The sequence below is a fragment of the Anas platyrhynchos genome, chromosome 13 (assembly GCF_047663525.1).
Source record: "Anas platyrhynchos isolate ZD024472 breed Pekin duck chromosome 13, IASCAAS_PekinDuck_T2T, whole genome shotgun sequence".
NCBI classification, from domain to species: Eukaryota; Metazoa; Chordata; class Aves; order Anseriformes; family Anatidae; genus Anas; species Anas platyrhynchos.
The window spans coordinates 10,182,843-10,210,732 of NC_092599.1; the positions used below are offsets into that span (position 1 = coordinate 10,182,843).

General features: G+C 41.6%; 1 protein-coding gene across 10 annotated transcripts in view; it reads right to left on the reverse strand.

Annotated features, from left to right (window-relative positions):
• Positions 1 to 27,890, reverse strand: part of SLC6A6 (solute carrier family 6 member 6) — a 57,278-nt gene that overhangs the window by 15,417 nt on the left and 13,971 nt on the right. For all 10 annotated transcript variants that reach the window (XM_027467491.3, XM_027467488.3, XM_027467487.3 and 7 more), the window contains 7 exons: positions 17,691 to 17,930; positions 16,876 to 17,010; positions 14,411 to 14,645; positions 9,051 to 9,183; positions 5,475 to 5,609; positions 3,461 to 3,564; positions 3,223 to 3,347 (listed from right to left, as the gene is read on the reverse strand). In XM_027467491.3, the coding sequence (XP_027323292.1) occupies positions 3,223 to 3,347; positions 3,461 to 3,564; positions 5,475 to 5,609; positions 9,051 to 9,183; positions 14,411 to 14,645; positions 16,876 to 17,010; positions 17,691 to 17,919 (1,096 nt within the window). In that variant the 5' untranslated portion in view covers positions 17,920 to 17,930. The remainder of the gene's footprint in view (positions 1 to 3,222; positions 3,348 to 3,460; positions 3,565 to 5,474; positions 5,610 to 9,050; positions 9,184 to 14,410; positions 14,646 to 16,875; positions 17,011 to 17,690; positions 17,931 to 27,890) is intronic.

A 27,890-nucleotide genomic window follows, 5' to 3' on the forward strand; every position in this document is an offset into this window, starting at 1 on the left:
TGAAACACAACTAAGATTTTATATGACAGAAGATACCAAAAATTGGTGAATGTCTCAAATTTGTGAGGGGTTTGCTTTTTCCCCCTGATTCAGTGGGTACAGTAGGCCCTCCCTCAGGGAGAACTGCTACCAGATGGCACTTGCCATCTGTGCAATTGATGAGACAGATGTAAAACTGCCCTCCTAAAAACTTGCTGCAATTCTCTATGCTTTGGCCACTGAAAGTGTCCTTGCACTGTGCTACTGTCAAGTAACAAGTGTCCTTCCTAATCCCTGTTCTAGCTTTGACTTTCCTTTGAAACTAAATGTTGAAATATAAAGAGAAAAAAGTCTATGTGAAAGGAAATGTTCCTGGCATCCCCTTGAATGAACAGGAATAATTTAAAATCATATTTAATTTGAAACTATGTGGCTCTGAAGGATGTTTTTCAAAAGTGAACGCTTGTGGCTGCTGATAAAAGCCAATTAGGACTGCCACGATCCCATCCCACTTACTGCCTAGGCACGGCAGGGGATGCACCCCAGGAGCCGAAAACTGCAGAGGCAGAAGCTGGGCAGGGTATGAGGAAGGCCAAGGCACTGTAGGCAGGCCTGCTTAATCTAAAGTTGTTGCAAATGGGATTTTTAAAAAGGCAGATCTTCTGCTGTTTTAACACTGTTCATGTGGTAAAGTGTTTCTTCCAGTCAAACAGAAATTCAGTGCAGATTAAATTGGACTCACTAGGACTTTTTTTTTTTTGTGCCTACACTGCTTTGATTTCTCCCTTTAAAATTATTTTGGAAAAAAATCAAGTGCTATTTATTAGAAATCTGATTTCACTTGAAATTCAAATGGGATCTAATTTAACTCTTGTGTAAGCCTAGTAAAGCCAGTGGAAACCAGCAGGAGCTACCCCTTGCTGACTGGAGGGTGGCCCGGGAACATTATTAGAAGGCTGAATTTGGCACAGGTTAAAAAAAATGTGGCCATGAGATTCTTCTAGCAAATTTATTGATGTTCCCCTGGCTTGCAGGAGGGCACACAAGGGAATAACTAGTGTGACGCATAGATCAGGAGGGATTTAACTCTCTGGGCAGAGACAAAGGGAAGCAGTAGGCGCTGGTCCTGGGGACAATGTCCTCTCCTCAGTCCTATGGCCAAGCAGCAGTGCTTTTGCTTGCCTTTATTCTGAACCAGGGGAGTGGTTTTGACTTTGCGTCATGAGAAAACAGAAAGAAAAGGCCAAAAAAAGAGGCTCAAACACCTGCTCGATCAGCTCCTGCTGCTGGATTGGGCAGCACTGAGAGTTTTCTCCACGTCCCCACATGGGTTCCTCGGATGCCTGTCCCAGCAGGACCAAGTGGTCTGCAGTGGCTCTGCACTTGACCTCTGCTGAGGGAGGCAGTGAGGAAGGCCATGGGAAGTGGTTTGGGTAATTTGGGTAATGCTTACTGTCAAGTAAAAATCTAAAAAAAAAATCAAAAAATTTAGCCAAAGACCAGCCAATGATGATGGGCAACCCACTGAACTGCTGAGATGGTTGCAAAGTCTGGCCACTAGCAATAGGGCTTAACTGAAATAAACTAGAAAATCTGAAGGAATTGACAACAAAATATGCAAGAAACTGAAAGCTAACTGTGGAAGCTAATCAGTGCCCTCGTTGTCCCAGCTATGAAACTGGGATTATGATATCAATCTCCTTTGAAAAATACTTTTTCAGCTGTTAATGAAAAAATGCTATGTAAACACTAAATTCATTAGTTAATTTGCATTTAAACACTACTTAATAATGCAGTGTTACTATAAAATTGTTTAATTCTTAAAAATGCCAAGCAACAGGAACATAGTTGACTGTTTATCAGAGACGTAATTAATCAAAATTAGAATAAATATTGACCAGAATAAAAACAACACAATGTGTAAATACTTAAAAATGCTACTGTTGGAATTGATCCACCTAGATATGAAAAAATGGAGCTATTTATGATTCATTCAATGAGATTATTCCTTGCATCCTGTTTTCAAACAAAGCAATCAACGTCTGATCAAAATAAGCATTGTGGCCAAGAGCGTTAACTAATTGCACTTGTGAGAGGTATGCCAATTGCAGCCACCCAAGAATCCAGCGGTGCCACCAATGTCATTGGTTTTTCATTAGCCTTTGTGAAGTGAGATATTTTTCTTAAAGACTTAACTCCCAGAGTCATATGATTAGAAGTTATATATAGACTTTTCCTTTTTAAGAGCAAGTTCCCAGAGAAAAGCTTTGAAATAATATGCAGGTGAATTAAAATTGTTCAAAAAATCAGAAAGAAATGCCAAAAGTGCATTCAAATGACATGATTATTATTTGAATCTCATTAGCCTTAAGACTGCCTAACAGCTTTTGAGGCCTGATTCATTTTTTTTGAGTGGTAATTCCCATCTAACCTGCCTGTTCTATGTGAAAATACATTGCTACACTTGCCCTCATGGACGAGACATCCACAGAGGAAAAATATCTATTCTGTCTGAGATGCATTCACATACTATGGGGATTTAGCCTTTTTCAGCTACATGTGCATAGCTGAACATGAATGGGAAGAACGCTTCTGAAATAAGGGAATAATAAAAGTGTATATCCAGTTTCAAAATGGACTTCTTACAATTATAAAAACCTCATCCTGAAGCTACAGAGGACAAGTGCAGGACTGCAACAGCTAGAGTTACTGTGGATGAAATGGTCCACAGAGGCCAGGAGTTCTCTAGCTCCTCCACCTTTCAATGAGATTTAGGAATATATGCATGTATGTCCCTTCCAAAGGCCAAAATAATATTCCCACTGCAGCGCTCTGCTGTGAGCAAGCAAAACTAAGCTATAAAAAAATACATAAATACTGGCTATTTGCATTGAATGAAAATAAAGGTAGTGTGAGAAGAAGGGCGGAATAAATTTTCAAGTCATAGATAATGGACCCTAGATAATGGTGTGGTTATCATAACTCTGATCTCAACCCAAATGGATTAGCACACTATGAAATGTATTCACTGCCCTGTTAATCAAGAGAGAGTAAGTAATACAACCCCACTAACCATCACTGCTCTAGATGAAAGCCCAAATCAACAATGTGCTTATTTTTCTGGAGATTATGGGAAATCTTGTTCTGTTTTTATTGCTTAGATGTTAGCTGATTGAGTCTGCAGAACTTTGCTCACACGCTAGGCGGCAGTGCCCACCACCACTGCCACCAATACCATCGTACCTGACTCTGCCACATCAGCAATGTTCACCCCTTGCTCTTGTGCCATGAAGCCCAGGACGGAAAAAATTGCGAAGCCAGACACAAAACTGGTACCACTGTTCAGGCATCCCAGCAGCAAACAGTCCCTAAGTCACACATATGTCATGGAGCAAGTTAATTAAAAAAAAATTAACCCATTGTCCCTACTTTATTTACATCATTTAGCTAAAACACTAAACCCCCTTGGATGGAAACTTGCCTATAGCAGTTGTATTTGTATTTGTTGTAGCTCCCCAGGGAAGTCATTGCTCCTAAGCAGATTGCATATGAGAAGAAGATTTGTGTCCCTGCATCTATCCAGACCTAAAGGGAAAAACAGAAAGACTGTTACTATCAGCATGGTTGCACTCCAGCACTCAAGACAAACACAGAGTTCAAACTATGCAATATCAACAAAACAATTGCTTCCATTGAGGGTGATAGCTACAGGATCAGGGAGGGAGGGAAAGAGAACATCACATTTGCAAATATGGCTTTCAAAGGGAAAAGAGAATTGTTAGCATCAAGAGCCCACGAGAACATCAATTCTTCAACAGTTCCTGTATTCCCTCCCCAGAGATGCTCAGTATTTCTAGTCTCTTAGTCACTCAGATGATCCTTCCTGTTGGCGCAACAATAACTGCTTCAGTGCAATAGGAAATGCAGAAGTATTTATAAAATCGTTCATTTCTGTTTTTACTCATTTCAGTTGGAATCAGCTAACAGTCACTAAACTGAGGATGTGAACAGCCTAAGAAACACTTTCTTTTACTTAGTTTGTTTATTTTCTTAACTTTCTGGTTGTTTTTGTAACTGTTTAAATGCAAGATAAAGAGCCATAGGGGTGTGGGGAAAACAAGCAGAATACAATGCACTTTATAAGATGTGTATCTGACCTTGGTCTCATGATTCTTTCTCCTGATTATATTTAAAAAAAACATATACAGAATGAAATAACATTACACTATGAACTTCTAGCTTAGTAAAAACATAGAAAAGAAAGCAAAATGCATCCACTAAATTCCACCTGTTCACTTCTTTCTGCTAATGCAAGCTTGCTAACATCATTAGAAACCACCAAGGACTCTGAATAACCAAGAATCAAGACTGTAGACCCTCCTCCCTCCCACCATCACTTTCCAGCACCTTCCTGACTGGTATCTCCTTGGAGATGTTGCTTTTGCTAGACTGTAGGAGGGGGCCTGCCAGCTCACAGAAATCTCCTTTATACTATCAGCTAATACTCTGGGCTTAGGGCTAATAGTAGATCGTAAAAGTGATAGAGTCCCATAAAATATGATGCATTCATAAAATATAATGTTTCCTATAAAGAGGGTATCATGTATAGAGGGCAAGATGAGAATAAACAAGGCTTCCACAATGTTTCTTTCAATTACACTTTTCCTACTTCAGTTATTTAGATACCAATGAAGCTTTATTTTAAGCAAATACTCAGTAGTAAGAAATTGTAAAAAAATATATTATTCTGTCTCACTGTGATCATTATTTCATTATTTTCAAGGATCCCTGGTGGTTTTTTTGGTTGGTTGGTTCTTTTGCATTTCTCACATATCACTATTGGCTAAAGCAATGCTAGGCTGCTGAAATGTCCCATATTTGCACTCTGTGAACGTGGACAGGAATCTTTACCTAATCATAGCCTATAAAGAAAGAGTAAGCCCATCTCCCGCTACCCAAGGCTAAGCAAACTCTATTTCCTGCCCCTCCAAAAGCATTTGTTTCCACCTTAGCATGGGTTGTAATTTTTCTATTATTTCATTCACTTCTTTCCCAATCTCCTCCTACTGAGGAGTGGGAACTTGGTGACACTGGTACTCACAGTTGTTGTTTGTTGTTCCATCTGTGAAGCTCACGTGTCTCTCCTTTGAAACTAAAGACTATCCTCATTAAAAAAATGCATCTCCCTTACCTTACCAACAAGAAAGCTGAGATTGTATAACAGGATAGAGTCTACAGCCTCAGAATCCTTTGACACAAAAAAAAATACACACGCATACACACACATACATACACGTGAAAAGATGCATTAACACATATAACAGTGACCTTCTCAAGCAGATCTCTGGAAAATATAACCCAGCATTAATATTCACGCTATATTTGGACCTCTAAAGACCGTGGAAAAAATCTGTTGCCATTACATCACCACCATCACCCTCCACCATCCCCCTTTGTACAGGAAATCATCCCGCTCCCCACTCCTGGTTCCGTACCTGTGGGTCAGCTAACCGTGACATATCAGGATAAAGATAAAACTTGATGCCTTCTGCAGCTCCAGGCAGGGTCACACCACGGATGAGCAGAACAAGGAGCATGACGAATGGGAATGTGGCAGTGATGTACACTACCTGGCAACACAAAGAAATTGTACGTTTAGTCTGTGGCAGTCAGTGCTACACCTCCAGAATCAAAAGAGATCCAGCGACAGTAATTCAAAGCCCACTCATTCCTAAAAGGGACCTGACCTGACTTTCTGTGCCTTGGGAGCTATGCTGAATTTAATGGCTTCTCCCACCTGCAGTTTTTCCCTTGGTTCCTACCGAGCCAAAGCAGTGTATTGCTTTAGGCATGGAGGAAATGCAGGTTTGTTCATTCATCCTGACCCCCTCTGGGATTTTATATCTCACAATGTTCACTAGAAATTCTGTCTTTACCCTATTTGTTCTCCTCACACTGCAAGTACACCTTGCCTGTGAAGCTGAAGAGATTCCCTGGCTAAAGGTGTCTGAAGCATCACCTCATTCTTCATTTGAACCTCAAAACTGCAAAGTAGTCTGTAAGTCTATCTGCAAACAGTGCTGGGACTTTCCCAGCACCCACCCTGGGACAGCCAGAAATTCTGCTGCATGGGGAGGGGTCATCAATGTGGGGACTACTTCTGTTTTTCTTCAGCTGTGGCACTCTGCATCTAACTCTCCACCTTGCTACCACCCCTACAGGCAATTTCATGAGGGACCTCATTCAGAGATGAAGGTAATTTGGTCCATGCTCCCGCATCTCCCTTCCCATCAGCTTGAGCACATTAAGCACTTCAGGTTGGCATCAGCCTCAACAGTGGTAATTTCCAGTCCCATAACTTTATTCTTGCCCTTGTTGCCTATTCAGCAACATCATTATTGTAAACTAAGGATCTATTCATCCAGTTTTGAGAATATGTCTTCATTATCTTTAACCTCTGTTCCCTCTTTCTTTGAATAACAGTCTGCTTCTTTTCTTCTTGTTATCTTCTCATTCATTTGATGAAAGAGCCCTTTGCTTTAATCTCTAGCATGAGGGCTGATTTAGTTCGCATTTGGACAGTTCTATCTTTAGACTTACACTTTTTGACCTCTAACATCTTGTTTTCTTTGCTCATCAGTGCTTCTCTCATTTTTTATATAACCACTGTGTTACAGTCAGGATCCACTACAGTCCAAGAAAGGACTTTTTTCATGGAGTCAGATGATCACCCCAGGTAATTACAGTTTGCTGCCTTGAGTTAAAATGTATTTTTGTTTTCCAGAATTTGTTTAGCTACAGCAAAGCTCCCGGGATGCACCATTTTTCTTTTTAAGTGTGTCCTCTGAGAGTAACCAGGAGAACTCAAAGCCTGCATTGCCATAATAATTCATGGAGCCAGACTGATTCTGTAAAATGAAAGGTAACCTTTTTATATAGGCCCTTTTTAATCGTCCCTTTGAAATCTTTCTATATTTTCCACTCACAAATAATACGCATTACACATCAGCCCAGTTTCACCAAAAAATGATGAATAAAAGGGGGTATTCTGTGCCTTCTAATTTCTTAATATAATCCAGGCCTATGATAAATCAGAGTTCCTTACAAGAAAAATATGCCCATACGTATTCACAAGGGTACGCAGCATTTACAAACTGGCCTTTGCCCTCCAGGTAAGGATTCTTGTGTAACACCGGAGGAATTTTTTGAGATCAAGCAAATTATTCAAAGCATAAGCACAACTATTATTTTTCTTCATGATTCTGTGTTTATTTGTCCAACATGCTACTACGAGATTTAAAAACTGTCTTTTTTTTTTTTTTCCTGCTCTCCAAAAAGCCATTAACACACTCGAAAGCAGGGAAGTGCTATAAACAATGATCTACTAAAGTAAACTAGACTTCTCAAATAATTCAAGCCCTCCATTAGAGTTTACAGTTTACTTTTGTTTGACCCCAAAGTTAATGGAGTCAACCAGAGATTTTCCAATGGTTTTGCTGGGCTTTGGCTCCACACCCTATGAGCTCAGACCCCGTGGAAAGGAGGCAGTGAATTCCTACTGCCCGCCTTGCCTTACAGAAAGACTTTAACTGCTTTTAACAGATCTGTTTTCAACCTGTTACATTCACCGCAACCTGAAAAAAACGTGCCATGAGGAACTTGGAAAATCTGTCAGAGGCACCTTAACCTTTACTGAGCAGAAACCAGGCTCACAAAACTAGTGCAGCAATGTGTGCTTCCACTCTGCTTTGGTGGGAGATTTATTGTGTTCACCTTTCCTATGCAACTTACACCACCACCTCATCGGGTCACATCAATCAGTGGGAACAGAGAAGCAAACATTTTTGTCAACGTATACTTTAGAGGTGTGGGAGCTTTTCTTTGGGGCAGAACTGGCGGGAATCCAGAATAAGGTACCAGCATGATTTTAACAAGGCTCCATGATAAAATCACAGAAAGCAAGATAGGAACGACAGTAAAACAAGTAGTTTAGTCAATAGTGGAACTAATGAGGACTGCTTTCCTGAAGAGTTTTGTCTCCTGGTTGATTCTGCAGCATATAACAAGGTAAAACTGCTAAATGGTGCTTTTTCTCCTGCTAAGGCGTTCACATTTGCTCTCTTCTCCTGACTTCTCTGGGGTCTAGTAAAAGATGAGTTCACACTCTGGCTTTCTCTCAGCTGGGACACTAACGAAGTTGCTCCCTTCTACTTAGCTGACCAGAAACTGCGGAACTTTCTATCTTGAGGCCTGTCTATCTCTGTTAGATTTACCTGAAACACTGCCCCAACCAACAGGTTTGAAAGTTAAAAGAGACACATATGCAATGGCTTCAAAAGCCTTTTTTCATGAAGCTAGGTTTAAAAGCACTACTGCATGCAAGGGGATAACATCATGCTTGAAATTGTTTAGTGACTTGCCAAGATGTGCTATAATTTGTTTCTTGTGGTGGTGTAAGATGAGGTTCAGGAATGATTTCACTGTTATCCTTTGGAGAAAAATATGACTCTAAATAGCACATGGTAAACCTAAATCAAAAAAAAATAAATATCCAGGATCTCTGTTAAGGACAGAGTTTCTAAACAAGTACCTAAGTTTAGTCTTCTAAGTCTGCGCAGAACACTTCAGTAAGTGAGTGGCATTTCAAAAATGCTATGCATCCAGCATCTTCCACTGACTTAAACATCCCTACCACAGCTATGTTAACATCCACCCCGTTACGCTGAGAATGAACTTGGCTGGTGTGAGAGCACGAGCAGAGAGTGTAGAGCACTACACTTTGTTAGCCTAAGCCCTTCCAAGATCATTACATGCACCAGTGGGATGCTCGTCCTCAGAGAGGCAAAGTGGTACTCAAAACATGCTAGGATCTGCTTCTTGATGCCATTCCAGTAAGGGCTACTTGACACACAGGCATTTTGGGCACTGACAATGACTTTCCAAAGGGAGATGATCAGAGCAAAAATACATATTTTTTGGAAGAAAATTAAGAATATCTTTAAGAACAGCATTTCTTAGTATTCCTGACATCTGCTAACTAGAATGATCAAAAAAAGGTAAAAAGCACTTACTTTCCCAGTGGATTTGACTCCTTTCCAAATGCAGAAGAAGCATATCACCCAGACGAGGAGGAGACACAGTGCTAGATCCCACTTGATAATACCAATATCTTCAATTCCTGAGGACAAGCTCAGTACATTGCGCCTGAGTATACAAAAGAAAACAAAACAAGAGAGAGATGCATGAGCAGAGTTAATGCTGAGCCTCACTGTGATGTCTGAGAGAATGGGACAGTACCCTAAGGGGCAGCAGACACATGGGTAGATCCCAGCCCTCTGAACACTCAAAGCACTGCTGCTTTTGCATTGATACCTTTAAAGATGTGAGACAAACTTGCCCTGGCATTGCCACGATGGAACCCCAGCTCCACCATGGATGTGTGATTAGTCTGTGTCCAGGTTTTTTCTTCTTTTCAGTTCATTACTGTGACTGCCACGAGGAGGGCAGAGAAGCAGAAACATGGGGAAGCTGAGTAGCTTTGCAGCACAGAGCTGGAGCGGTTACCCCGTCACCTCCCCGGGGCCCCGCACACAAACGCTGCCCATCCACACTCAGCACCCTCGCCACCAGGGCCTTGTTGAGCCAGCACAAGGAATTTGGTAAACTATTCTGTCAGTTAGGTTAATAAATACAAAGTGATTCCTTTCGTAAGATGGGTCTCAAGAGAGCATCTAAATGCTATGTGTTCCTGAGAAGAAAATTTGTTAAGGCTTCTCTCTTTTGGTCATTGCCATGGGTCATCATTAAAGTCTGATTTAAAACTGTTTTGTTTTTTTTAACTTTCCTGCAACATAAACTGTCCTCACACACCAGACAGATCTCGTCATACCTGCTACTTATTTTATTTGTTTATATGAAAGAGCAAACTTAGTCCTCTGAAAATAAACCTACTCAAATCTGAAGTCTTTCTGCAAGGTTTTTGCAGTCAAGGAGAATCTTGACCTCAATCATGACAGAAATTCCTTGGCCCACGACTAGATACATTAACTTGCTACCTAACGTTGTTAAGTAAATATTGTTTTCAGACAACTATTAAAATCTGCAATTCTCCTTCACCAGACACAGCAGTCTGCAGTACTGTACCAGGATGAGGCTCACAAGCGTGGTCTGCACAGCTCCATATGTGCATCCAGCACAAGACAAAGCACTGTGGTTTGTTTTTCCCCTGAATTAATTAAAGTGGTTTTTTTTTTTCTTTTTTTTTTTTTTTCAGCTACCAAGGAAATAATAGTGAATGGAATCACTGTTGGAAAATTTGCAATTAGTTTTTGGAAAAAAACGTGAACTGACCAGTTTAATAGGACTCAAACCTTCATCCATCTGTTTTTGTGTCTCTGTTTGCCAAATTCACTCAGATTACCTGTGTGAATGTGTTCTCACATCAAATGCTTTATTCTCTCTGAACGTGTGTGCACTTTGTTATGGAAAAGGACTAATGGCACCAGACAGGGTAAGTCTGCCCTAATCAGCAGAGCTATTCAACAGTTACGAAAAACCCCTCAGTAATGAATATTTGGCATAAAGTTGCAGTCCTGGTTCACCTGAGCCTAAGGAAATCAGGGAAAAACCTGCTGTGCGTATACAAAAGAAGAAAATACACTTGTAAGACAAACTTCAGCTGTAACCTTCTGTGACTTTTTAAAAAATAAATGGCCATTTTCCCATCTACGAGGCAAATTCAAATGTAAAAAGGAGCCTATAGAGCTAGTTCTCAGGAAGCAATGAATAATTAACTGCAAATACATTTTGGAATAAGGATATCTACAAATGCATTCAGATAAGATTTTGTTGCTTTTTATTAGGGAACTAAAATCAAAAGGTCATCTCACCTAGAGTATGGCCAGCAGTCCTGTCCAGCTTTCTCAGCGGGCAGCCCAGTGGGTTACTGAGAGCCAGTTATGGTGCTGCTCTGTGGCGTGGCAGCACTAAATGGCATGCTGGCTTTCTCTGTCTTGGGTTATCTTGTCTTACAGAGGCCAAATACCTTAAGAAATCTGTTCAGAATTACCAGTGGGGCCTGGATAATTAATTTTTTTTTTCATGAAATTTAAACTGACATATTTTTGCAGCAGAAGTGCTCAATCTGTATTTGTGATACCCTGAAAATTCAAGTTTGGGAAGGAGAGGAGCTGGGCTGAGCTGATAGCTCTTCAATTTTGTTACCCAGCCTACTGCTGCTCAGATTTAGCCACGCTCGCTCAACTAACTTCACGCCATTTATGCATGAAGTTGTTGCCAATTATAATTTATAGTTATGATGCTGTCACTGTCAGTCATATATAATCAATGGGGCAACAGGCTGGGGCCAAGTTCGTTGCAGCCATGAATTCTCGAACCTTGTTCATACACTAGTATGTTTTAGTGATGTGCAATATGGAAATGTAATAGGAGCCGTAACTGGCTCTAGAACATAAACAAAAATAAAATGAGGAGAGTTATGCAATCCTTGAAGGATATTCCAGCTCATTAATTACGTGAATGCAGACAGGACCTTTCATACCAGGAAAAGCAAAGCACCCTTTCACACTGGACAGACAAGAATAACTAATGCTGAAGCAGGGAGAATATCAAACGGTTTTTAAAATTCTCAATTTGCCCCAAAGGCAGAGACAGCTGCCCTAGATTTTGTTTAGTTTTTGTGTTGCTCCCTTCAGGATTACATGCCATTAGCATGTGATGGTCTTTCTTGGGATTTGGACGAATAAAGTCTGCTGATTACCCAATATTTATAAACACTTGGCCAGCACCAGACAATCAGAGGTTTTGTTCAACCATAATTACCCCATAACACTTATCCTTTATGTATTAATACGTGTGTAAGCCTTGAAGGTTTGGGGCTTTAAAATGAAGTCTTCAGAAATAAGACCTGAAGCATGTGATACCAAGAGGTAAGTCCCTGATACAAAGCCAGATTTGCTTAACCCCCTTTTATTGCTGCTCAGGCAAGCATGTGATTTGCACAGAACATTAATTCAAATGAACTGAAATGTCAGGCTGTACTATATGTCCAGCCAGGCTGAGAAGGACACGTGTTTTTCACCACGAAGAGTTTTAATGCATCAATGTGGTCAATTATATCTCTGCAGAGTTAGCCTTACAAAGCAGTAGTGATGAGGATACTCCATAAATCTCCCACAATAAAAATGGCATTGGGTTTCAGAAACCAAATACTCAACCCCCTGAATTAAATTGGAATTAATTGTGCCACAAAGCAGATGGATATCTTCAGTTAAAGGCTATTTATTGACCTGTCCTTTCGATGCGGGTAGCTGGCCGGCTGGCAGCTGGCATTGTCTATGACAGCAAAGTACTCATAAAGTTCTTGAGATTATTTTTAATTTCAGGACGATAAAGAAGAGCAGCATGGCTGGGGAAAAACTGCTTGTGCCATGTAAAATCTACGTTACTTTAATTACAGCACTGCTGCATGATCTCTGTCCCTACGTTAAGACACCAATGGTTGTTTATGCAGAGAGAACAGCTATTTTTAATACTTCTCTAAGTGCCATGAGTCCTGATGGCAGCTTGGTCTGTTAAGGACAGCTCAGTCGTGATGAAACAGTGAGCTATGGACAGTATGTCTGTATTAGTAGTAGTATGGAGCCAAACTCCTCCCTGGCATGAATCCAGGGAAGAGTTAAGTTCACGATGTTTAAAACTGCTATTTGAGGACAAAAGTTAAAGTGGCTGCAAAGTGCAAGGAGAGCTGCCTCCACAAGTGCTAATGGCTGAGCAACCTTTGCTCTGACTGTGCTAAAGAAACAGTGAGGGGACACGAATTTATGGAAGATGGAGGGAAGGGGAAAGTGTTGTGAGGACCAAGGATTTCTCCTCCAGCCTCAGGCACCTCCAGTCTGACTCTACACATTAGGCAGTGCCTACAGGAGGATTTGGTTCAGCTTGCAGAGGAGTTTTGAGGACAGAAACTTGATTTAGTTAGAAGAAACTTAACTAAAAACTCCACACCAAATGTGCTCCCCAACCCACAAACAGGCTGCCCTGGCACAAGGCCCTCCATCATGTATCTTCTGTGTGGTTACCCAGACCTTTAGACACCCTACCAAAGCAGCTCTCATTTGGATTCAGGCCCTCAGTCTCAAAGTCGTTGTGGGAGAGTCCATAGGAGTGAGAACTGCTTCCTCCTATACCATAAATTGCCTTCAAGTTCCCCAAAATACCCCAATCTTTTCCAACTCGCTCCATACTTAACAAGGGAGGAAATCACCTGGGAAATTATCAGTTGCTCAGCATGGAAACACAGTGCTCGTGGCATGGTGAAAACAACTGCTCTTACAACCTGCACCCCGTCACTCACACTGGTCACCAGTGCATTTCCACGAACAGCTCATCCAAGATCTTTCTGCACATTGTATTTTGGCTCTTGTGATACAAATTTTAGCCCAGTTCATAATAACTTTTTCTAAACCTAACACATGCCAAATATCTTTGGCATGAACATAATTCCTGCTGGGACTATTGGCTGAAGCTGTTTTTTAAAAATAGAGAAGTAGGTACAAGTTGATCAGGGAACCAGACTGGACTTTAAACATGCTGAAAGTCTGGTTGGTTAGAAACTTATTCTACACGTAATTGACCATTGCTTCAAGCCAAGAAATAAAAAAGATCTTCCTCCTAAGCTATATGCAGATCCTTTGGATTTAAGTTCTCCTATAGGTGCCTTACTCTCCTGCTATGTTTTGACAACTACATAAACACACAGAGATTCGAGGTTATGCCTGTTCAGAAATAGGTTATGCAATATAATTCTAAACTTGAAAAATAAATGGTAATAAGAAGCTGAACCCTGACAAAATCCAGACAATCTAGTAAAACAGAATATCCTCTGAGACTGCAGAGAAAAATGATGTAACAAAGATGACCTGAGAAACCTACAATACAGGACAATGTTCAACACCTCTGTCAGTTTTATTGATGAGGTCAATGCCTTGCCTCTTTGTCAAACTGATAAGAGAGATGTTAACAGCTTCACAAAGTGCATTGCAAATGACAACAGCTGGGGAAGAGGCAGCCACAGAAGTGGTGATTTATCACTGTTTCTATTGTAAATCCCTACTAAAAAAGGAACAAGATTTCCTCCAAACCAGAAACTGCACAGGGTTTTTAGGTTTCCCTGTACTCTCTAGGCTGAATGCAGTTATACATCTAATGACTTCCTCCACTGCTCCCAGACTTACATGCCTGTCTCAGGATGGGCAAGAACTGATAGCAAAGGGTGGTGAAACAAGCGACACCTGGAGCAATTTTCATCTCCTATCTAACATTCCTCATGGGACTTCTGCAAAATCTCAGGCATGACCTTCAGCATACCTCCAAAGCATCCCAAGGGTGCCATGAAGATGGGGGTACTTACTCCCAGAACTCCGTGACAGGAGAGGTGAAGTTAGTGGCATTCAGTGATATCCAGAGTGTTTTGTTCTTCCTGAGAGTGTCTTCCACGCAGGTTGGCGTGTTCCACTTCTGGTGGCAGTGTGCCCACGGCAGGACACTCTGGAACGACTGGAACAGGTAGTAGAGTCCCCAGGCCAGGATCACAATGTAGTACACGTTCAGAAGGGACACAATCACTATGGAAGCATAACCAATTCCTGGAGAGGGGACGAAAAAAGAAATATGCACAGACGTGACAGCCACTCTTTCTTAGGATGCCTTGTGATTTCAAGTTATCTGGTGCCATTGCTGTTTCCTGCCATGTTGTGGACTTGCATCCCACTCTACCACATATCTGCTGGATACTGAACTCAATTCCATCACCCATAAGCACAGCCCTGCCACTGCCTTTGACTAGTACTGGCGCTCAGGTTTGAGCTTCAGGCTTCAGCTTGCTGGGACTGAAGGGGAGGGCTGCCCAACTTTACACTAACAAGGGTATTTCAGGCTTTATTAGAAGGAGGTCAAGGCATCACACTTTGCTTATTTGGGAGCTACACCATCTCACACCTTGGGTACCTGCTTGGGCAACCCCACTCTCGACGCACTGTCCCCCCACGCAGCTTCCCTGGAGGCAGCTTGGCTGCACCACTCATGCTTATCGACAGGTTCGGCTCTGTGTACGTGAAAAAAAGGACAACTCTTGAATGTGTTAAAAAGGAAAATTCCAGAGCTATCAACATAAAAGCTGCTGTTTCTGCCCCAATTTCACTTGTGCAAAGGAAGCATGATATTTGTAGCTGTTATGGTTAATTAGATCAATGTTTAACTCTGCTATCAATATTTGACGATAAAAAATATTCCCTGTTTGTTTTTAAAAGCAGGGTTACGGGCAGATAAGGCTGAGACCTATACAATTTAGGGAGGTGGTGGAATGCTGTTCTGGTGGAGGCTTTAATTAAATACCACAACTGTATCTCTCCTGCCTAGGCAGTTATGCCCCACTGGCAGATCCATGCTACATGAAGCTAAGTCAGAAACAGTCACTATTTTTGTAAATACAAAATGAAAGGACTCTGGAAAGTCTCATTTTCTGAAAATCTTTTAGTATATAAAATGTTAATGTCCAAAATGTTTATGTAGCTCGCTATTTAGGAATAACAGGGGGGAAAAAAAAAGTTTTCCTTCAAAAACATTGAGCAGACTCTCAAGGGGATGAAAAGCCCATGAGGTTCCCTTTAACATCATTCTGATGGCTACCCTAGCACTTGCCTCATATTTTACAGTTTGAAATCTTACTGTAACAGGAGTCATTACCACCAGCGATTATCTTTATGACAGGTGAAAACAACCAGAGCAAGTGGTATTTATTCTATGCAGCTGCATTTCATTCAGGGTATACAGTTAGTCACATTATTAGAGTGACAATTTCTCTTTATGGATGCCTGGGAGATTGCTATTTAAACAAGGAACATTCTTTCCTCCTCCTCCAAAGAAAAGGTTTCACGAAAGTGGGAGGAGGAGGAAGAAAATGGAACTAAAGCAGCATAATTACATCAAGTTCAGTAGCGTTCTGAGTATTAGGTGGGAGTGTGAACCCTGGAGAAAACCCCTCCTGCTGCCTGGGGTGATGTAAGGGGAGAGAGAAATCTGTAACAGCCACAGTGGCAGAGCTAGAGACATTTCAGTAAGAAATCCTCACCCTTTCCAAATGGGATTTGTAAAAGAAGAGTGCCCCACTATTTAATGCAAATATTCCTTACAGTTTTGTCTGTATTATCAGTCTGTTGAGGGTAATCTAAACACAAGGCAGCATCCTCAGTAATGTTGCTAACCTGTCCGTGATTTTTCATTCTGGTTAACTTTCAGAGTGGCATACACATAATTGCTGTGAGTTTTGAGTAATTTTTTTGCTGGCAAAGGCCCTTGAATAACAGGAGACAAAAGACCGTTTGCCAGGACCAACTCAGTTATGAGGAAAGTCCCGTTCCTGAATTCTACACAAAATACTGTGCAGGTTTTGGTTATATCAGTCATAAACGGATGACGTCAGTGATAAGCTTTCATACGGCAGAAGTATTTTGATTTCCTGACCAGAATAATATTTTGAAGACGGTTTCTGAAAAAGGCATGTAAAAGGCTCTAGCCTTCCAAAACAACAGATTCTCCAGTACCTATGAACCAAATGTGCAGTTGCCTTTTTAAGGCATAAAATGCAATTTCTTTCTTGCTTATTGACAACTCTGCCAGTTAACAAGATGATAGCATCAAAATCAATACCTCACTTTGTCCTTCAGACTCTCTGACTTCTACTTTTCCAGGAAACAATATTATACTTTCAATTACTACATCAAATAGCTGAATGAATAGATATAAGGGACATTGCACTGCTGTTATCAGGTTTACAGAGGTGTCTTTAAGCAGTAAGGGACAACGAAAAGTACTAACCAGTGAAAATAGGGCAGATCTTTTCCCAGCATGTAATTCCACCTTCAGAGGTATACTGTCCTAGCACCACCTCCAGGAAAAACACGGGAAGACCTCCCCCAAACAGGAAAATGAAATAAGGTATAAGAAATGCACCTGTTGAGAGACATAATAGTAGAAAATTGAGATGAAGTGAGTGGCTCTACACAGGATAGTTTTGAAAACTTGTTATCAGACATACCGAAACAAAGAAACAGATATGCTACTTTAATATCAGTATTTAATAATCTTAATTTGGAGGTACTTTTTCTCATATTCAAACACTGTAAGTGAAGTGGATGTACACAAATGAAAGGGCATTGTCTTACCTTTTTAAGATGAAAATCTGCAATAACAATGGGGTTAGGCACACAATAATTTCACGTGACTGAGAATGCTTTTATTCTGAAATCCAACAGAAACCATTGTTTGATGTTTTGTCTTATTATTAACTTAGAGTAACTCCCTTACTTCGAGTTACTCCGGTTTTGCAGTGCATGACTTAGGCTACTGGTCTATAATAACAGCATATCTTTTGGTTAAAACTCAGACTCAATTAGACCAGAATAAAAGAACATAAAAGATTCAGTAGTATAAAATTTTAAATTGCTGTTGTTGTTTTTCCATAGTTAAGTTTTAACAGAAGCTATTAAGTAATAAAATAATCTCTCCCAAATATTGGTGAAAAATGCAGAAAACAGGTTTTTCATTTCTTTTTTAAAAAACAGAAGGAAGGCACTGGAAACAGTAAGTATGAGGCAGAGAGACTGATTCATGAGAAAGAAATAAAGACTCACCTCCGCCATTTTTGTAGCAGAGATACGGGAACCGCCAGACATTGCCTAAACCAATAAATCCACCAGCCACGGACAGCAGAAAGTCAATCTTGCTCGCCCACTTCTCCCGCTGGGGCGGCTTTCCTTCTGCCTCGTCCTCAGGCCGTGTCCCCGGGCTCTTGCCAGGGGAAGGTTTGAGGATGTCCTTGTGGAAATCTTTCAAACACTGAAGCTTTTCCTTTGTTGCCATATTTCTGCTTTCTGCATTAAAAAAAAAAAAAAAAAAAAAAAAAAAGTGGGTTTATTAAACGGTCTTTACTGGTAAAGCTCTCTAACACTGCAAGAACTATTTAACAAAACTCAGTTCCATAAAAGACAGTGCTGATTATCAAACTCAGATATGAAAATACATTTGCTGCCTTCGCTGACCAGGGTGGACAAACCACCACAGGACTCTGTGGTCACCTCCTTGCTGTCAGTGCAATGCAGGGGACAGCAAGGACTTGGTGCTGCTGCCTACCTGCTGGCCACAGGCAAAAGGTGAGTGAGACTGCACGCTGTGTCAGTGAGAGGGCTTACTGAGCCCTGACTCTATTACAGATTCTATCTGCAACACAGGTAAATGTCTCAGGCTGTTTCCATGCCCATAACAAGGTACAAATCACTGCGTCTGATTCCTTCTCAAGAGTTGAAGTGAAATACAGCAGAACAGTACATCACACATTTTCAGATGAAACCATTTTCGTCTGTTTCCCAACAACTATGAGCCATCCTGCATCATTTATTGCCTGCGATTTCCCTTCCCTGTGGTATTATAAACCTTTCAGAAAACTGTACATTCATAAAAACTGGAATGGAAAGTCATTTGTCCTAATCAACCTGCAGCAGCTGAAGGAATCTTTTCAGTTTATTCCATTTTCATAACAGTACTGTTTTCCCTTGACATCAATAAATGGACAAAAATAAACCTTTAGATTCAATTATTGCACCTATGCAATTGAACAGTTTGCCATGAATGATTGCTCCTTAGTTAATTAAAAATCCAGTGGCATAAGTCACCTGATGCAAAACCCAAACCACATTAAACCATACCTTGCTTTATAATATATATATATACAATGTACAAAAAAACATAGACTGTGTAAAATAATAACAGCTAGGATTATTACATCTAACAAGTGTCTTTTTATGTGGATTGCCTAATGAAAACAACTTAGGAATAGTGAGTAATCTTTATGTTAAAGCAGAATTCAGACATATAAAGCTAATTAATTCCCCATATAACTCAAGTGACTTTAGCTGGATCTGACCAGTTATTTTTGCATGGTATTTTGATGCTGAAACGCATGTGAAATTTTCACCAGATCCAGGCAAACCAACAAGTTTATTCCAGACCACAGCCATTCCCGGCTTGTACATGTCATTATGGGTGCAGTCATAAAAAATCATGCCTCAGATTATCCCAGTTGATAGCTGCAAGCCTCCTACCTCCTTGCTGGTTTTGATCTCTAACCTGATTTAGCTCGTGGCAGTGACCTGAAACCTGAGTTGACATTAGCTCTGCAGGAAGTTTTTAATCCAAACATGATTCTGAGATAGATATGCATCACTGTACCCGTAAATCTTTCCATCCACCATGGAAAGATTCAGAAGGCTAACATTTTGGCAAACCACAGAAGCTTGATATTCGCCCTCCTGATATACTCGTGGTCTTTGCAAAGGAGTTACTGCGACAGCAATTGCTATCGGGCCATGATCTAAAAAGGAACTTTAATCTTCCCGGTGCTAATCATTATGACTTTCTACTTTTTTTTTTTTTTTTCAAAAAAAAAAAAAAAGGGGGCCACTGCTGGCTGCACAGAGGTGTTACAGGCAACTGCAATACCTCCCAGTCAACAGCAGAGAGAGCTCACAGAAGGAGAAAATTAATCTGAGGGTGGTGGGTCCCCATCACCCACTGTAGGGGTGTGGGGCAGGACAACTTATTCCTCTGAAACATCTCCTACTGCCTGCTGTTAAGAGACACGGTATGAGACCAACTAGTGCAGTGACTGAATGAAAGCGGGAAGGGCAGCTCTGCGAGAGCCTTTAGGTACCTCCCTGCTTTGGGGAATTAACCCACAACAGCTAACTTGTGCTTCTAGTGTTGTGCATGGAGATACAGCAGGTGCCTCTGGGAGGGATTCGCAACAGCTTTATCCTCCCTGGGACACTGGCATCTCACTACATGCCCCAAACAGGTACCACCCTGTATCATCCATCCATTTTCTCCCACAGCCATCGATTGTGGGAGAAAAAAAAAAAAAAAAAAAAAAAAAAAGTGTAAGTAGTTCTCTTTATAGAGGTGCCTACAAGGTGACTGACATCCTGCTCCCAACGCAATGTCAACCTGGCATGGGGAAGGCCTGATTTCACTTTCTTTTGCTATTTGTGCTGCTCAAATCCTTATCTTTCATCTTGCAGGAGAATGTCATAACCATCAGGCAACAGGCTATTCTGGGCTCAGGAATGGAGGGCATTCGGACGGTCTCTCATGGAAGTTGTTCTTCACAGGGGTTACCGAAATGCTCATCAGCAGGGGAAGGAAGGGTGCAAAAGAGGGCACAACTCACATCTACTGCTTAGGGCACTGTCTGGTTTTTCATTTATTTGGTGAACTGCTGGGACAGCCATACACTTGCTTATCAGGGCTCAGAGATACATACATACATTTATAGAACCTGCAGGATTAAGGTTTGAGAAAGGAACTTAACTGCTCCCCATGGGGACTGCTACTGGAAATACCCCAAAACAGAGCGCTGGGTATGTGGAGAACCTATATGTCAAAAAAAAACCAAGGGGAACTACAGACATTAGCTGCCTCCAAGATGAAAACCTGCTCCAGGACTGCAATATTTGCAGTCTACTTTTATCCTGCAATACAGAGCTGTTCATTTATTTTTTGCTGGCTCTAATCTTTTCCACTGCAGATTGACTTTGACCCAGGTGTCACTCAGTGCTACCCAGAATGTGCAGTTTTTCACATTCTGTGTACCCTAATTCTCCCTGGGACAAGCCGATCACCCCATGGTTTGTCCTAATTACCTGCACACCACGTGTGAGATGGTGCCTCCCCAGACACCTACTTTGTAACTGCGTGGGACTGCATTTTAAAAAGGGATTTCTAATTTGTCTTAAGACACCCCAAATTAATGGATATGCTTGAAAACCTAATTACTGCATGTAAATTTTGTTCCAACCTTAGCTGGCATGCAAAGACAGAAAGTGATCCCTCTCTTAGCATGCAAATGGCACATCCTCAAGCCCTTGCTTTTGGGGTCGGTGCTTCACCCGATGAGTGCCAGGAGACAGACCACTACGATTTTGTTGCAAGTCACCAGCTCTAGATAGTGGGCCACAGTACAGTAGCGATCTAACACCTGCACAAAATTAGCAACAGCCCAGCTTTGCTGTGTATCTCCGATCTAGTCTTGCTAAACCCCTGATTGTGTTTCGAGGGCCGGCAGCTGTGGCTGGCAGGCACGTACCGTCGACCAGTACCATAGGAATTGACGCTAAGCGGCCACCTGGGACTGCAGTCCCAGCCCATGTCACGTTCAAGGGATGTCGGATTTATCCCCCTTTGCTGCCAACCATTGGTGTCCACCCAGACATTCCCAATTACAGGAACTGTCTACAAAGGCTGCAAGGGTGGGGGGTACGGGCGATTCTCCTTGGCAAAGAAAAGCCAAGAAAATCAAGTTTGTTTAGTGAAAGGCATTGTCTTTTTTCCTTAATGGGGTTGGAGTTTCATTTCCTTTAGTTATGTCCCACTGGGTGAGGTTAAAATGGCTCTTAAGGGAAATAGTCTGACAGAGATGCTGAAACAATATGTTGTCACCGCCCAGGTCAGAACCAGAGAATAATAGGTTATTTTTACTGTATCACTTAGTGGGGATGGTATCCGAGATCTAAGTCCATCTGATTCCCCCAAGGAAATATATTGTAAGAAAATGCTCTTACAACCACATAGCCCAAAAGGAGCGATTCAAGTCTGGGGCACATGTCTGCCTCCCAGAGACACAAGGCTGCCTCCAGGAGACACGGCTGCCTGGGAGAGTACCCGCTCCAGGAAGCTTCGGATGGCCCCAGGAAGCTCTGGCTTCATCTGATGAACTTAATATGGATAAATAAAAAGCAGCAGTCAACCCTGCCCTTTGCTGCATGCTACTAGGCTGAGTGCAGCTGAACAGCTTCAGCCTGACCCAAAAGCAAGGGGAGAAAGGGTCCGGATTGAGCCAGGCCCAGAATCTGCTTTCATTTACCCTGGTACAAACCCTATTTAACTGAGGATGAAGTTATGGATTGTCAAACTGATGCTGCTAAAATGTGGAAAAATACAACAAGGGAGCCAGCGTGGTCTCATTGCATGCCTCAAGCACCTGCTTGTGATACAAGGGCTCCTCTCCTTCTGCAGGAGAACCACGTGTCTGTCCTGTGTGCCTGGCACACGAATTTCCTCACGCAGAGCACCCCCTGTGACAACCCAAACTGCTGCCCTCTATGACATTCCCTGGTGGTGAGCTGAAAATACCAAAAGATTAGCCATAAGCAGAGAGGTTTCGCAGCTAACCCGGCTTGGGTCATCTCCTGTGACACAACTATCATATCTTTGCACGTACAGCCTGCACCTCAGATAACCCATACCCTTTAAAAAACACTGGCATTGAAATGTAATCCTTCATAACATGCAAAAACTGAGGGGTAGGGGAAAGGGGAGGCACTGGGCAGAGGCCTGAGATGATGAGATGCAGATGGGGGAAGGCCACCAGTGCGGACATTTGTGCAGACTGACATAACTCACATTACTGCCGAACCGCTGACTTTTTTTTTTATAGACAACCCATGGATTACACATCTGAAAATACACTGTTCAATTTCTGCTCTGGAATTAAAGTTATGATCCACTCCAGGCTTCGTATAGCCAGAGACAGGAGACCAACGTAGGGTAACACCTTCCAGGAGGAGCCCCAGGGACAAATTCATCGCAGATGTTACCTCACTCAATGTTACCTCACTCAATAATCTTTAAAAATCAAGTCTTAAAAAAGTGGTTTTCCAAACTCTGATGGATACACAGAAATCAAAGTCTGCCTGTACACACAGATAGACATATGTAAATATTTGTGCATGCTAAAATGCATGTCCTGTCTCATATCTGAAGATCATAAACCACAGAAAATGAGCTACTTCTTTTTTGGTCACTACATGTAAACTTTGAATAGGGATTGGATATACTGAATTTGTGACTAGAATCGTAACTGAATGTTTATTGTATACCTTCTTCCTCCATTACAAAACTAAAAGCAAAGTACATACTCAGAGTGTCTCCGGCCTTCATGGGAATTCTGCCTGAGGAATGATTGCACATCTGTACTGCTGATTTTCTGGACTATTCTTGTACCATGATGTGCACACACACTGCTTTTGCTTTCAAGGATCCTTTTCTACTAAGTTCAGCCTGTGCAGAAGACTCTGTATCTTGAGCTCCTCAGTGCTTTCTCCTTGGCACAAAATCGCAATGGCTTTTGAAGGACATCTGTTTATCACATTGTAATTAATTTTTCTAACCCTGCTTAAGCTCACTACCTCTTTAAAAATTATAATTTCTTTTATTTTTCTGCCATTTTTTTTTCTTTCATATCTTGCAAAACAAAATCAACCTCCCTTTAAAATAGAGATTTTATAGATCTGTTGGTTGGTGCCTTTTTTCTTCTCTTTTCTTTGAGTTTCATATTCATATTCATGACTATTTCAAAATCAGCTACACCGATCGCTGGATCAGAGGAACTGTTTTTCAAAAAAGCAGCTTCAACTCTCACTGAAAGCTATGGAAAAGCTGGTATTGATTTCAACAGTAGTAGGATCAGGTCCCAAATAAAACTGCATTTATTATATTTGGCTCATTTCCTAGGATTACTTGGAACTTTGAAAGCTGTAATTCTTTATGTTGACAGCTTTCCCTCCCTCAAGGAGCAGTGCGGTTAAGCCAATCAATACATGATTAAAATAAACAGCCCCTTGATCAAACTTATGCCTTTAGTGCAAGTCTTTCTGATCTGCAGAAGAAAAACCCCTTATGTTTGGCAGCCCTTGAGGCCACACCAGTATCCAAAGAGCACCTGACTTCCTTAATTGTCCTTAACTCATATCTCAGTTCCTTCTGCTTCATCGAACAAAATATCTAAGTCTTCTGAAAAAAAAAATCCCTTCTTTTATGGCATATTCTAACTCTCTTCTTAACAATGCCTGAACTCCATCTAACCATATTCTCTTTGTCTTTAATGGATCCCTCTGCTTTTTCCCTGTGTGTGTGTATTTATTTAAATATCTATCCATTCTTCTTCTCAGTCCTTTCTTCTTTCTTTGTCCTTTCTTCTTTCTCAGTTTTCCCTCCAACTTCTGCCATCTCCCTTCTCACCATTTTTTAGCCTTCTAGGATTGACTGGAAAATCCGCTGCAGAAAATGTTCTCGGAGGAAAATGCACTCCTTCATAAAGCTACAATCTATTCTGAAAGGAAAGCCCAGGGCTTAATGCAATTTCTTTTTCATCAGTTGTGGTCTGGACAAAAGGTATCTTTTTTTCCCCACATATTTTTTTTCTCTGTGGTGTTTCCACTCAGGTTCTTCACATGCCTCAAGTAGGTACCATGTTACAGCTCTGAACTGTTATGAAATCCTGAATCTTTGCTCAGATTTCAGCAGCAGAAAATTTGCAGTCATGTAATACTCTAGATGCTCATTTTGTTATACTCGTTCATCTGAAAAAATAAAACAGCTACAGCCAGCCCAGGAGATGTGCCCAATGGGAGGAAATTAAAAACTCCCCTCCTGTTGTGTGGGGTGGAAAGGAGAATGATGATCCACTGTAGTCACACTTCAGTGGGAACAAGATCCTGTTCCTAAACAGTAGGGCTGAGGTGGAGGTGATGCTTCCCAGCCCCAGAGTGATGGAAAACAGAGCCCGATTCTCCAGGGAGAGGTCCCAGGTCAGCCCTGGCCTCCGCAGAGGTCAGCAAAGAAGAGCAAGGGACGCAGCGAGGCAAACTGGATTACGCTGGTCAGAGTTGCACCCTACCAAAATTTTTCAGTGGGCACAGTGTCTCCTGTATCCTTGTGAGAAACCAAGTGTCCTGCACCAGAAAGCTGCTGTCCTCCTGCTCTGTCCTCCCCTCACAGACAAAAGCCCAAGGGCAACTCTTGCAAAAAGGACCACAGAGAAAGGGTTGGCGGAGGGAGAAAGAACGAATGGAGTGCTCATCCCTGGTACACCGTACTGGTAATTATGTGTGGGAGAACATCCAGTTACCACTTGGTTTTGTTCACATGAAGCCAACTGCTGACCTAATTTAATGCCTCCGGGTGCCAGCTAACAGCCTCCTGACTGTCAATAGGCTGCAAAGAAGCACCAGTTCCCTGCTGCTTTCCCTGCGTACTCTCTCTGCTTTACCAGCTCTCCTGTTGTCAAAGCGAAAAAACATTAATTCACTGCATGATACCACCTCTCGAAGCCTTCATCTTTAAGAAAGGGCTCTTAACAAAATGCAGGAGTGTATTCAAGTGGTGGGGCAAAGTGATGGATTTCCAAATGAGGGCATTGTCAAAGGTGACTCAATGAGCTGTGCACATCCTCACCTTTTCAACCAGCTTGCATCTTGCAGTTACCTAACTTTTGACTAAAGGAACAAGCATTCTTGTATCTTATTTTTGATTCTAAAGGTCTGCTGCTCAGTGGACTGCAATTCTCAAGTCTCAGTGTCAATTAAACCAGTTCTACTGTCCCTAATGAACCACATCAGAAACTATGAAAAGACATCTCTCATCCTGCTATAAAAAAAAAAAAAGACAAAAATCTTAAGGCTCACAAAGCTTATGAACTTGAATAGTCAGTGTTGTGTGCTGCGCCTATTGAATTTTTTGCATGTGGTTAATAATGTATTGATTCTATGTGACACATCTGCAAGATACTTACAGTGCATGTTAATGTCTGAGAGCCTTCTCTGTGCTATCGTAACAGAGCCGTGCCTCAGTGCATGGTAGAGAAACAATAAAGTAGCCATTCAATGAAGCAAATGAGATATTAATTGTATGAATTCATTGTTTCGAAGTGTTTTTTTCTTTTTTTTCCCCTTGGGAATAAATCATTCCAGCTTCACCTGTTCTTTTTTTCTTTCTTTTCTTTTTTTTTATTACTATATTTAGTCCAAAATTTACTGGGTATACCAATGCTAGTGCTCAGTGATTTTTCTTAAGCAATCTTCTGAAGATTGCTGCGCTTTTCCAGCATATTTTCTAAATAGGAAGAAAACAGACATATATACAGGAATACATACTTTTGGAAAAACAAGCCAAGTTTTCCATACCCACTAAAGGCTTTGATCTGCTTTGTAGCCAGGCTGTTGCCATATCTGCCTAGGACACGTCAATACAAAGACAGAGCTACTTTTTATTGTTTCTGTCCATTCATCTCAATTTAAACAAAAACCAAGGGCAGAACTCTATCCCACCTGCGGCAGCTGTTAAAACAGGTCATACAGCACCTTGTTCTCACAAATCTAGGTGTCAGTACCATCGGTGGGAGAGAATAATCCTCCTTCTTTTTTGCTCCTGTACCTGTCTGCACAATACCTGGTTTTTCAGATTTTTGACAGGGCACATTAAAGAAAGGAAGAGCTGTGTGTAACACAGCGCTGTGGGTGGAAAATGGCGGGCCGGCTTGTAGCAGGAACACAGCCATTACCCACACGCGATCCACGGTGCTAGGCCCACCACAGGCCTGTAAAGCCTGACAAGGTTACAAAGCCCTGAGGACAGATCCACGAGCTATAAAACTTTATGATAAGAGTGAGCTACTTCTGATTTCAGTCTCGATTTCTGTGCTGGCAGCAATTATCAGCAAAAATACGAGACAGTGACAAAAAAAGGCTGAAGACTTTGACGCAGGCTGAGGGGGAGCTGCAGTACTCAGGTGGACGTGGTGCCCAACCTGAGCACCACTGCACACAGACATCAGCTGTGAGAGATTTCCTAAGCACACCAAGGTTTAATTCATTGTTGTTGTTTTTCTTCTCTTCAAGGAAAAAAAAAATGGAACAGAAACTTTAAGCACATGAAGTTTCACACAGGAAATGAATCTGAAACTACTGATACAGCAGACCTAACAGAGAGGGGGGGGATTTCTGTGGAGGATATGCTAAAAGCAGAAGTGACAAAGCTGATGAACGAGCTCAGAGAGTGAACATAAATTTGCAAAACAGGTCCGTGAACTGGTGACTTTCACAAAAAAAAAAAAAAAAAAAAAAAAAAAAAAAGCTCTGTAGACATTGTGGTGTTTATTTGTTTTTGTGCAGCTGGTGCCAGGTGCTTGCTTGCAAGGCTGGATGCTGGCTTTTTTTTTTTGTGGAATCCCAGAACAGCCTTGGCACAGGCTCCAGCCACAGCTCTGTCCCCTGAAGGCAGCTGGCAGCCCCCACACCATGGCTGTGCTCATGGAAGGCACGTCAGGAGGGAGATCAATAGCTTCTACAGGCCTCTCCATGGGCATGATTTCATGAAAAATCACAAATTCTTGATCATTCCCCATCTGTTTTGATGGTCCCAGTTTGAAGTAAGAATTTTGTATTGATCACTGAATGCTTGGAAACATCCCACGATTCGGGCCAAATTCTAATCTGAGGTGTACTTTCAGCTCTGCTTAGCCACAGATGCCCTTTGACATCAGTACAGAGAGCTGCAATTGTTTTTATGTCAAGAGATATGAAAGCCAGACAGCACCAGAACAAATGCTCCACTTCTCTAAGGAAAGGAACATATAAACCACTTCTGCATACCATGGGCTGCAAAGTGCCGAGCCCACACCAAGCACAAACAACATCCTGATCCCACACGCTACTTGGACAAAAGCCCCACTGAATTCACACTGGCATTGCTGCCCGTGCAGGGAATTTCGTAAGAGCAAGGCTGACTATAGTATAAAATGAATATCTGCAGTCCTACCTTCACACCAGTGTCACTCCCGTGGGCTACAGGCACTTGCTTTTCTGCTGGCTTTTGCAGGTAAGCATCCCCAAATACAGCATGACATTATATGAACATCATGAGCGTTTTTCTCTCTTTCTTATCTTTTCAAACAAATACCAGCTGATGGCTTTCATTGCAGGTTGCTTTTATAGTCCTAACCT